The sequence below is a fragment of the Balaenoptera borealis genome (genome assembly GCF_965194805.1).
Source record: "Balaenoptera borealis genome assembly, chromosome: 14".
In the NCBI taxonomy this organism is placed as follows: Eukaryota; Metazoa; Chordata; class Mammalia; order Artiodactyla; family Balaenopteridae; genus Balaenoptera; species Balaenoptera borealis.
This window is the reverse complement of record NC_138875.1, coordinates 79,158,186-79,170,239: the sequence shown is the minus strand read 5'-3', so window position 1 is coordinate 79,170,239 and position 12,054 is coordinate 79,158,186. Positions and strand designations below refer to the sequence as shown.

Genomic DNA, 12,054 nt, shown 5'->3' with positions numbered 1-12,054 from the left:
GCCCGCCCCAGAGCCGCGCCGCCTGCACTTCTTTCTCTCCCTCTTCGTCTCGGTCTCCGTCTCCCTCCCTCTCTCAGCCGGAGAATCCGGCCCCACTTGGCTCAGCAGCGCCTCCCGCGAGCCGCGGCGGCCGCCGCTTCGGCCCCTCCCCCGCCCCCTTCGTCCCCCCCCCCCGCGCGGCCGGCGCCCGTCACGTGACGCAGCGCCAGCCAATGGCGGGCCGAGCCGCGGTCGGCGGCCGCCATTGCTGTCAGAGCGAGAGAGCCCCGGGAGGGAGGAGAAGCGAGGCTGACTGGGGAGGAGGGGGGGGTGGGGGAGGAAGAGGAAGGAGGGGACGTCGCTCGGCTGCCGGGGTCGCCCGCTGGCTTCGTCCGCACCCCCCCCTTCGCGAGTTCGCGCTCCGCGGCGGCGGCGGCTCCGAGGCGGCGGCGGCGACTCCGGGGCTCGCCTCCCCTCACGCGCCGGCGGGGGCCGAGGGGGAGTCGGTGGCTGGAGATAAACAAGGCGGCGGCGGCGGCGGCGGCGGCTGAGGAACAGGGAAGGCGGAGGCGGCGGCCGGCCCGCAGCGCCGGCCCGGGAGGCAGCGGCGGCCCTGAGAGGCGGGGAGGGCGCCGGGCCGCGCGGACAGCGCCCCCCGCCGCCGCTGGAGCCGCGGGAGCCGCCGCCGCCGCCCGAGCAGGAAGGAGCCGCGCGGTCGCCGCGGACCCCCCCGCCGGCCCGGGCCCGCCGCCCCCAGCGCGGCGTCGCCGCGGCGCCTCCCGCCCGCCCGCCGGCCCTCGCGCCCTCCACCGGCGGCGGCGGCGGCCCGGCCGCCCCGCGCTCCCCGGCGAGGCGCCGCCGCCCGTCCCGGCCTCGCCTCGGACGCCTCGCTCCGACATGCCCCGCTCTGGCGGCCGGGCTCGCGGAGGATCATGACTGCGGCAGCGAACTGGGTGGCGAACGGGGCGAGCCTGGAGGATTGTCACTCCAACCTCTTCTCGCTGGTGAGTAGTCGGGCTGCGGGGAGGGGGTTGTGTCGGGGGGGGGTCCCCGACCTCTGCCGCCGACCTCCGCCGCCGACCAACTTTCTCCTCCCGCCGCCGGGACTTCGCCCCTCCCTCGCCTCTCCCCGCCGTTCGCCTCTCGCCGATTCTCCCCCTTTTGGATCGTCTCTCCCTCGCCTTGGATCCCATCCAGTGTTTATTTGGCTCTTTAAAAATCATTTGTGAGCGCGGCGCTCGGCGTGGAATTTGCATGTGGAAGTCTCAAAGCTGCGGATTCTGGGTCGCACTTCGAACGCCCACCCTCTGTTGCAATCGCACTCCCCTTCCCCTCCCATTTCCCCCCTTTTCTTCCCTAAATGTGGAAGGCTTTGCCTTGTGATGCCCGCGCCTGCGATAAGCAGCTTTTTCCCCCTTGTGTCGGATCGGCTGCCCGCCCGCCCGCCTTTTGAATTTTAAAAAAATTCCATAATGACACCTGCAATTTCGCCCGAAAACAGTTGATTGAATGCGATTGTGTCAGTAAAGGACTCTTGCACCCGAAGCTCCCGGGATTGTAAACATCGACAGCCGTCTGCCTCTCGGGGCTTACTACGCTGGAGAGCCGTAAAGCCATTGCACCGAGCCGACGGAAGGTGGAGAAAGCTTTTTCTTCTTTCTCTCCTCCTGTGTCTTTTAAAAACTGTTTTCTCTCTCCTAACAACGAATCCACACACACACACAAAAGCAACAAGCTGGGCGGTTTGATAACATCGCTTTTATCTGCCTTCGCCTCTCTCGCGCTGTCTCTCTGATAATTGACAACTTTTCCTTCGGATTTGAATCGCCTGCCTTAATCTTGAAGCAGTTAGGGTGTCAATTGTTCTTCTGGAAGCCTGGCACCCGACGACGCCGTCTAGGTTCATCGAAATTAGAAATGCATAGGGCTCCAGCAACTCTTTCCTGGCGGTGGCAGTGACATTTGGTGGTAAATGCCATCTTTGCTTTTTATTGGGTCGTATTACCTAGCTCTGAAAACATTCACGTTGTTAAACCTGGCGTTTAGGCTAATAATTGCAGTGCGTGGTCTTTAAATATGTGCTTTGTGCATGAGTTACTGTATGTAGAGCTATGTGCCCGGGAGACTACGAATTTGTTTAAATATTGAGCAAAGATTTGTAAACAGATGTAGGGCAATTATGTTTCAAGCGTAGAATATAATTGGAAAATTGGCTGAACGGTTTAATTTAGGCTTGAAAAAACCCAACTTAGTTTAAGTTGTGTACCCTTTTGGGGGGACTGGCTTTGGGGAACATGCATTTTGGAAATGTTTTCTGTAACTTCTGCTGTAGATAGAGCTTTATTTCCTCTTAATCCTTGTTTACACTGGATAAATAATTTAGTGTTCAAATTGTAATTAGTTACATTTAATTATGGGTAGCATAGATTTTTTTTTTTCTTTGCGACTAGTGGAGAAATACAAATTCTTGCCAACTTTTCAAATGGAAGCTTTATTTTATTAAATATATTTCATTATGCAGATAAAAAAAGTCAAAACGTGATTTTTACCTACAAAGACCGAGTGACATAGTATCTGTGCTTTGTGTACAAGGATCAGGTCATTTTTTTTTTCCAACATTTTTATTCGGATATTTAATCTTAAAATTCAATTATAAGTTGCGATTCTTACTCTCCGTACTGTGATAATTTTCCCTTGATCTTTTGATATATGGGAATAAAACTCATTTTGTCTCCTGTTTTCTTCTCTCAGTCTATCATTTAGTATTAGTCAGATTCAGGGACTTCCATAGATTAGCAAACATATTGATTAAGGGGTATTTAAAAGGTTTTTGTTTGGCGGCTGGTGACCACGTTGACACTTTATCAGGGAATTAAAATAACCAAGTAGACCAATATTAGTGAGGAGAGATCCCCCAAGTTACCATATATCATGCTGACTGGTAATGGCTTGTATATATGTGGCTAATTTATATACAGTATGTTTTGTAGACAAATGAAAATCCATGTGTAGCCAGTCTTTAGTATATATCATTTCTTCTACCTTTTTTCTTTTTCTTTCTTTTTTTTTTTTTTTAAAGCTTAAGTAAGGATGATAATGTTGATAGAGATAAAGATGTTTAAGATTCTTTTGTAGAAACAATTTGTGGGAGCGGACTCTGTGCTTTATGACTGACTAAAGGTTTGTGCTTTGGGTATTTCTCTCCTAAACCTCTTTAAACCAGGAATTGATTTTTGAATATACTTTTTTTTCTTTTTTAAACAGAATTGCTCTTTAGGTAGCAACTTTGAAATGCAGAAATGCATGGGTTGATTTTTTTAAAGGACTATAGAATGTCTACATTCTCTTTTAGGTGGAGGGTGGATTGGTGCTAATTAAAAAAATTACGAATGGGTTAAAGAACTGCTGATATTGTAAATTTTTCTCATTCCAAATTGAGCATTTTCTTGTAAATTAGATATAGTAGCAACCTGGAATATCAAAAATATGTTGCCTGAAGTACATTGTATAGAATAATTCCAAAGGAGATAAAATCATTACCCGTTCAAAATAAAGCATGTATTATAAGAACCCTTGGTGCTTTATAATGGCATGTATTTTTCTTTTTGGCCTGCAGTTTTTTTGAGCAGAGAAAAGTATTGCTTATAGAGAATTTACCTAGATACTCATATTAATGTAGATTGAAATGTAAGCTAGAGATTATAAAGTTCTGTAACACAGTAATGACCCACCCACTTTCTGTTACCTTGAGGTGTTCATATGGCTTAGCAAAAGTTGATTTGTACAGTCAGATGCCTTAAGGTTTTTGTCAGTCCTTTACTTATTTTGCTTTCTGATATTTCTGCTGCATGGCATCACATTTCCTAAATTCTTTGTCACCCCCTGCCCCCTTTTCCTAACATGTGAAAGATGCCATTGTGTATATATGATATGGGTCATTGTATGTGTTTCTTATTCTTACAGTTGTGAAATTTGTAGCTACTGCATTAAATGCATGCCTGGCTGTGCCTTTGTGACTCAAAACTGTTTTCTCATGCTGTCCATCACATTTCCGGGAGACTCTTGTTATATATTCACACAGTTATAATTCCGTTAAGTGTGTTAAATCTGCCCTTTTGGAAAGTGTACCAGTGCACCCTATGGTATGTCAACTCACCCTTGTGGAAAGACATATTATAATTTCCAGATGTACGTATATCTTTAGTTTTGTTTCTTTACTTTTGTTTCTCAGTCGAGGTGATATGGAGAAAAGTGATTTTGTGTCCTTTAACTAGATTTAAGTATATATTCTTTGACACACAGCAGTCTAATTCTTAGTTGTGTGTGCTCCACATTCATGTTGTTTTATTTGCTTAGCATCTTCCGGACTATGGGGTAGTTGGGGGATGGTATCATTCTTCCTTCCTCAATTGAAACACACATTAGTACATAATTCCTATTAAGGACCACTCATTCTATATTTGAAGATTTTAAGGTAATCTGTTGTTGACCTGCTTTCTTTTTTCTGAGGAGATTTATTATATTTTTTGCAGAGAAGGAAGATAGTTGTAAATATAGAAACTTTGAGATCTATTCTTTTGAGTTAGAACCAGATGGGGAGGACTATCAATTGAAAATGAGGAAGAAGGAATGATTAATCTTCTCAAGTGCCAGTAAATATACAGGGTATTTTTTCATCCCAATTTCCAATTTTAGTATTTACACGTAAAGCATCTTTTTTTCATGATGGTTCATTTTGTTTAATGAAAATGTTTATAATTTGCTAATGTATGTTTTCTGTTCAGTGTTTTGTTGTTAGTAGCACATGGTGTTGCAGTATTTATATATTTTTAATAGCAATAATAGCTACCCAGTAATAATTGCCATATTAACCTCCAATTGCTAGTAAATATTTTTAAGTACATAATAGACAGCAATTTAAGGCATAGTGTAGCAGTTTACTGGACCGTTTTAAAGAGCCATTTGTACGTGTGATGAGTTCATAATTTTAAAGAGAAAATAATGTACCTAAGACTTGTATGCTGCAAAATATGTCTGTGTTATTGCTTGAAGTGCTCATTGAGAGGAAGTTAGGTTGGGGCTGTTTCTTTGTGAGAATAAAGGCAGGGGAGGGGTGCCTTAGGACAATGAGTGTTGAGTTTATGCCAGGTGCTTATGTAGTTTAGCACTTTCTTTGGAATATTTTGGCATTTTTTTTTCATGATTGTGTTAGGTATTTGGAGAAAAAAATCTCTTAAGGCATTCTTTTAATTAACATTAAGTTATAGTAGTGGATTATATTAATTAGGTTTGGAAAGATTGATTCATCTTTTTTGTTCACTGGCTAATTTAGCCTAGTTAATTGTGAGTTAATTGTATTCATCAAACACTTTCAAAGGTCTCCTCTGCTCTTGAGATTAATAAGAAAGATACTGTCACCAGTTTATATTATATTCTCTTTATCATATATTTGCAAAAGATAGGCATATTCTATAGTTATATTTGTTAAATTATTTAAAATTGAGGTGAAATTCAGTGTAAATAGTAATAAGATTGTTTATGTGGATTTTTTTTTAATGAACAGTTAATTCAGCTCTTCCTCAAAGTTTGATTCAAAGGTAGACTAGATATTTTTCTTTTTTTTGGCCATGCCGCCTGGCTTGCGGGATCTTAGTTCCCTGAACAGGGGTCGAACCCGTGCCCTGGCAGAGAGTCCTTACCACTGGACTGCCAGGGAATTCGCAGGCTAGATATTTTTCTGAATGGTTTCACTTATTTTCAGTAGAAGAAAATAATAATCTCCTCCTCTGAAATAGTAGTAGAAGGTACTGATTTGTTGTTGTTTTTTCTGAAAGAGGGTGATGTATTAATTTCACAGAAGTTAGCTAGTGAGAGAGATTAGACAAAAGTTTATAAGAATTAGTAATATGGTTGAATATTAGGTATTGTTACTGAGCTGTGCATTGCAGCCGTTTATTAGAAATGGAGAAAAAGGATTTCTGTGACATTTCTTTTAGTGTCACTTATTTAAAATGTATTGTGTGCTAATCTGCTTTACAAACCGTGTGTGTTGTAGCCACCAGAATTCCTATTTTGTCATTGTATAAACATTGCTATTTCGAGAAATTACATTTGATGCATTGCAAAGTGAGGTAATTAGGTAGATAGCCTAAAAATGTGCTGTGGGAATAGTTAAAAAAAAAAAATTTGCACTCACATTTATTTCATAGGACTTGCTTAGAGATTTGGAGTCAATGAATCAATATTTGTAGTGTGTGTTGGAATTTCAGACTTTTCTTCCCACTTGAATCATTTAACAACTTTCTGATCCTGTTCAGATAATTTCCTTTTATAGTATAAGCTTTCATTGTTTATTCGAAAGATTTGAAGGTGTTAGCTTTGTTCTGTTGGGGGAATTCACTTCATTACATAGGGGAGATGATTTTCCATTAATCTTGGTAAATATTAACATAAATGAGGAATTGTAAATTCACGTTCATTTGCATGAATGAAATATATATATGCTTGCCCAATTTTTGTTTAGTATAAAGTCACTTATGTACATCAGTATAGTTTTCTATCTTTGCTTTAGCTGATACAAAAATAGTTTTAAATGCTTTTAAAATGTTATGGTTGGTGTTTATTTCAGAGGTAGCTCCCCATCCTACTACAGTGTTTTGTTACTTAATTTTTGAAATCGTTGGATTCTGTCCTCATAAATTGGCTATCATAGTCTTCTTTTAGGAACTTCTGTTTTACTTGCATTTATATTAGCATGTTTTAGTTATGTTTGTTGGAGTAGAGTTGCTTTCCTTTTTTAAGCTGATAAAATGTCTTTTAGAGTGCATTTGGATTCTAGTCAAGAAAGATGAAGTTTTTCCGTTAATTTCTAGGTGAGAATTAGAAGAATCAATGGTGTCCAAGTGAGAATGTTTATGTCACTGGCATTTTCATACTCTATAGTTTATTATGTATATTTCTGAGTGTTTATTTTCTCATTCCAGATGAATTGTGGTAGAAACTTATTAAAACCGTATTTCTACTACTGTGAAACAGCACAGAGCCCTGGTTGACAGCTTTCTGCATTTTGTACTTTTTCCAGTACAGTGAAATTCCATTACTGTTAAAGGAACCTCCTGACTTGATTATTTTAAAATTTCATTTGTGCCTTTATTTTACATTGTTTAGATTTGTAACTTAAAAAAATGAAAAGGGGAAGATAAAGAGAATTAGGTAGGTTTGCAGGTAAATATTTTTTCTCAGTCTTGACTAGATTTCTTTACTGTAATAATTAATTCTTAATTTGTATTAAGTCACCACATTAATTGGATATATTTAAGACATTTGATATTAAAATTAAATTTGAGGAAGTGATTCGTTTCAAATAAAATATGTAATTGTGCATAGAATTCTTTATGATATTGAGTGGAAATTTTAAAGATTGATCATGTAAAAGGTATTAAATTGCATGAAAACTGTGGTCCCCCTCCCCCCCAAGATCATTGATACATTTCTGAGGAAGTATTTTTGCATAAGACACATTAAAGCTTCCTCATATAGTTCCACTGTCCATCAGCGCTTAATTTGAGAGGTAATAAGGTATTCAAAAGTATAATTGGTGTGAAAAAACATTTTGTGTTGGTAATTCTCATGATTGAATGTTAATGTCCTAAAGAGAAATAAGGAAGAACATACATATATCCAACTCAGGAACCAGCTCCTAGTTTTTTTGCACGTGTATATGTCTGGCATAATCCTACTCATCTTTTAAGGAGGTCAAATGTCACCTCCGCTGTGAAGATTTCCTAGACTCCCACAGATAGAACTTGTGACTCTTGTTCCTTCCGTGTACCTCCTTCTGTCTACCTCTGATAATCATATGAGCTTCTGTAGGGCTATGACCCTAAGTCATCTTTCCATTCTCTTCACAGTTAAGTGCTAATTAACTCTTTGTTAAATGAACGAATGACTGGACAACTATTATCTTCACCACCTTGTTCCCTAAGGGATTTCTCATTGCCCATTTAGGTCCTGATCACAGTATGTTATTTATTATTATTTTAAACATTTATTTAGCTGTTTAGCTCTGTGTTCTGAATATACATTATCTAGGCTGTATGTACTGTGGCTTGGTAATATTTTAGATGAGTTCTAGAAAATCTTTATTAAGAATTCCAGCTGATCAAGGGAGACACGCTTATACCTCAAAGGAATAGGAATTCAGTTAGTATTTAGGTTTTGTCTAATGTGGTAGGCAACCTATAGATTTTGGAACCTGTTGGAGATTTTGTTTGGGGCTTGATCCAGAATTCCTTCATTTCCATTCTCTAAGCCATATAAGAGGGCTTTTGGTCAACCTTCAGTTATAAGATTACTTTGCATGAGCTCAGTAAAATGGGTAGTAAACCGGTTGGTAATAGGGAAAGTTGAGTGGTATTCAAACTTTTTTTTTTTTTTTACTAGTGACTAGATCTCCTTGCTTGCATAATGGTTTTGTGCCTCAGTTCCTCCTATAAACTTGAAGGAAATATGGAGGTCAGGAGGTGTGAAAAATCATTTTGAGTATCTTTTAAGAAAAGTATTTTGGATGACTAGATAATGTTTGTTAATAGGAAGAGACTTCTGGCAAATTACAACTGAAATTATAGAGTAGCCCTAGGCAGTTAACCAGGAAGTTGGAATGGCAAAATTACTTATTTTAAGTATGGCAGCTATATTGTATTTGTGCTTTTTTGGCGTGAGCAGAAGATTAAATTGTTCTTCTGTTTTTCTTCGTAAATAAGCCATCTTTAGATGTTAACAACTTTTCACTTGTTTATACGATTCTCAGTTGTGTGGTGTCTTTAATAAGCTAGGTGATTCTGCTGTACCAGCCCTGAGCTCTGACTGGCTGAGACTGGAGATTGAACCGTGGCTCTTATTTAGTAGTTTAAGCTATTAATTCCTTGGCAGCTCTGGAGTGCTCTTTGAACTTTAAATAGCAGTGCTATTAACATTTTGAGAGTTGTCTCAGGGAATGTCAGAAATAGTACTTAATAAATATCTTTTTCTTTTTAAAGACTAAATCATGTTTTAGTTTGACACACATGTCACAACCCTTACTTTGTTTTGAACAAAGTATATATCCTCAGCTACCAGCCAGTTTCTATTTTCCATTTAATAATGTGGCAACATCTAAAAATATTGTTTAGACTTTGTTGAAGGAAGGAAGGTCCCTCCCCCATCTGTAGTTTTTGTCTTAGTCATGTCGAATATGAATAGTGTCCTAAGTTTTTATCCAAAGTGTAGAATTTTACATGTAGGTGGGTTTCAGCATTCTAAATATCAGAAAAAGTTAATTTGTATGTAAGTTTGCTTTCACATAAAAACCTACCCTTAATTCTGTTGCTACAAATGATGGTTTGCCTATTGTATTGTGCTTAATTACTTGTGTTATAGAACTTGAATGCTATTTATGGGAGCATTTTTATGGGAAAGCTTAGGATATTAGGAGTACCTTTCCTCTGAGTAGTTTGCTGGCAATCAGAGTAGGCACTCCCTAAAACCCGTCTTAGATGCTGCAGGCAGTGGGAGTGAGGATGACCCAGACTCTAGGCCCACTTCAAGGCCTAGGAGAGGACTGCTGTCTGAAAGAGAGGCTTGAAGAGGGTGTTGAGAGGTGAGGGCGGTTCCTTCCCAATGGGAAGAACAGCAATTTTGGAGCAAGGATTGAAGCCGATTTTCCCATCCCTACCTGAAGGTATCCGCTGCTCTGCTGCTTCCTCTTTACTGATATACTTTTATTAAAATGTAGGGAATAGTGATAGGTTCTGTGATGTCATCAGGAAAAGATTTTGTATTTCTTTGCCCTTTAGCTCTTCCCTTTCCTCTTTCACTCACCCCTAGAGAAAAACTTTCTACTTGCTATTTTGTGTGGTAAATGAGGACTTAACGAGCCTCAGTGAAGTGAAAAGGGAATTGGGGGTGAGACTGGATGGTGTAACCAATAAATTAGTATTTAGGCATTAATTTTTTGTATGTTATGCTTGAGAAATTTAGGACAATATATATTCATTTTCCAGTCATGTACATACATGAGAAATGATTGAAATCGGGCTTGGGCTTACAAAAGGGCTAAGGGTCTGATATGTAGGATAAAGACCTACATATACTATTTAGTTTTTAAGATTGTAGATGGTAAGTGCAGAGGGAAAGCAGCATGGACAGATAGCATAGTAACTCAGCCAGAAAAACTCAGAAGAGGAGTTTTAAACTGGATCTTGAAGGAATGGATGGATATGGCTTGCTAGAGGGGAATGCAAAGGATATTCTTTGGAAGCTCAGTTGACAGCTCTGGGTCTGTCCTTGAGAATATTTCCTGAAGTGGTATATAGGAGAGCACTTCTAATTTATGGTCTTGCTTCTTGGTTTCCTTTTAAAAAACAGTACAGAAACTTATTGAAATCTGGTTTTTGTTAGGTGGAAAATTTCAAGTGTGGGCAGGCTGATTTAGGTTAAGAAATGGTGATGTTAAAATAATCAGTTTTCTAAAATAATTCGGTTCTGAACTTTAAAAAAAACAGTGCTATATTACACAAAATGCTAATGACTAAAGTGACAAATATTTCAGAAACTGGACAGACGTGAATCTTAAATGAGCAGATGGGATATGAAACTAAAAGCGGGAGATAATCCAAGACAATATAGAAACTATTATGAGAAATGAATTGAGGAAAAACAAGTGTGTTAAATGGTATTATATTTACTAATATGTTTAAAAGCTCTTCTAGGATTGCTCTCTTACATAGACAAATTGGAATTGTTGAACTGTGTAACCTATCATTTAAAATATTTCGTTCATTTAAAACAAATTAGATTTTGATCCAGAATTACTTCTCATGAAGCCTAGACATTTAAGTCATGAATATATATGTTAATGTGCTTTCAGTAGGCAATATAATTTGCTTTATCTGACTTAAAAATTAAAAAAAAATAATAATCATAATTTTCAAAGACAACTGTGGTGGACCTTGAAGGGGAGAGGTTAGGAGTGAAAGATGAGGAAGTTTGCTGTTTGGGCAGCTTGGTACTTAGTTGAAATCATTACATATGACTGTTGAGGGTAGAATCTGGATTACAGTGGCTTGCAGAATGAATGAATGGTACACTTTTCAGTTGAAGGAGGTTGATGTGAGGCAAGCAGTCATGTGGGAGTGGGGAAGGTAAGAGATTGAAAGGTAGATGAAGGAAATTTTTCAGAAGGCAAGAGCCTCATTTGTGTTTATACATTAGTAGCAACAGTAGTGGAGAGATGGAAAGAAAGATGAAAGATATAAGAAAAGTTGATAATTGATGAAACAATCTGGCTGGAAATGGTATTAGGAACCCAGGTGATGGGGTTAGCACTGGAAAAGAGCAAGACACCTGTGAGAAATAAGGTGTGAGCATATAAGAAATGAATAAGTGTGGACAATCTCAGTTGTAGCTTGAGTGCTTGTTAAATTCACAGATTAAAGATATTGAGCTTGAGCCTGAATAAACATTTAAAAAATTTTTTAGCTAAAAAATGTGCATTTTACTTGATGTGCTTGTTACTATTAACCATTTTTGTTTTTATTTTCCTTTAATGGTTGTTTGAAGTAGGTCAAATGTCACCTCCTTCGGTTGTACACTTCACAGTTATGAAACTGATTTTGAGCTAGTCACACCAGAACAGGTACACATCTGCCCAAATGAGAAGCCTTTTTCAAAATAAGCCCCCTTGAAATGAATCAGATATTGATGCCATTGTCTGTAATATTTTTTTGGTCCTTTTCCTATGGAATTTCTTTTAGAGACAGTTTAGTCAGCCACCCCAGAAAGTCTTATAAATTTTAAAGTATACTTCTTTGGTCAGTGTCTTTTCTTCTCTCTTCTCTTAGTTCTGCTTTCTGCTCTAAATTGTTGCTTAAGTCAGCAATTTAGTGCCTTCTGATAGGGGTCTTACGGGTGATGAGCAAAAATCCTGGGAAGAACTCTACTTTTGGATATACAGTTGACCCTTGAACAACATGGGTTTAAACTGCATGGGTCCATTTATACTCGGGTTTATTTCAATAAATAAATACTACAGTACTA

The 12,054-nt window shown here is 39.5% G+C and overlaps 1 protein-coding gene across 4 annotated transcripts in view; it reads left to right on the top strand.

Annotated features, from left to right (window-relative positions):
- The first annotated feature begins 851 nt into the window (after window positions 1–851).
- MED13L (mediator complex subunit 13L) overlaps window positions 852–12,054 on the top strand; it is a 291,782-nt gene continuing 280,579 nt past the window's right edge. For all 4 annotated transcript variants that reach the window (XM_082355688.1, XM_082355690.1, XM_082355687.1 and 1 more), the window contains exon 1: window positions 852–983. In XM_082355688.1, the coding sequence (XP_082211814.1) occupies window positions 912–983 (72 nt within the window). In that variant the 5' untranslated portion in view covers window positions 852–911. The remainder of the gene's footprint in view (window positions 984–12,054) is intronic.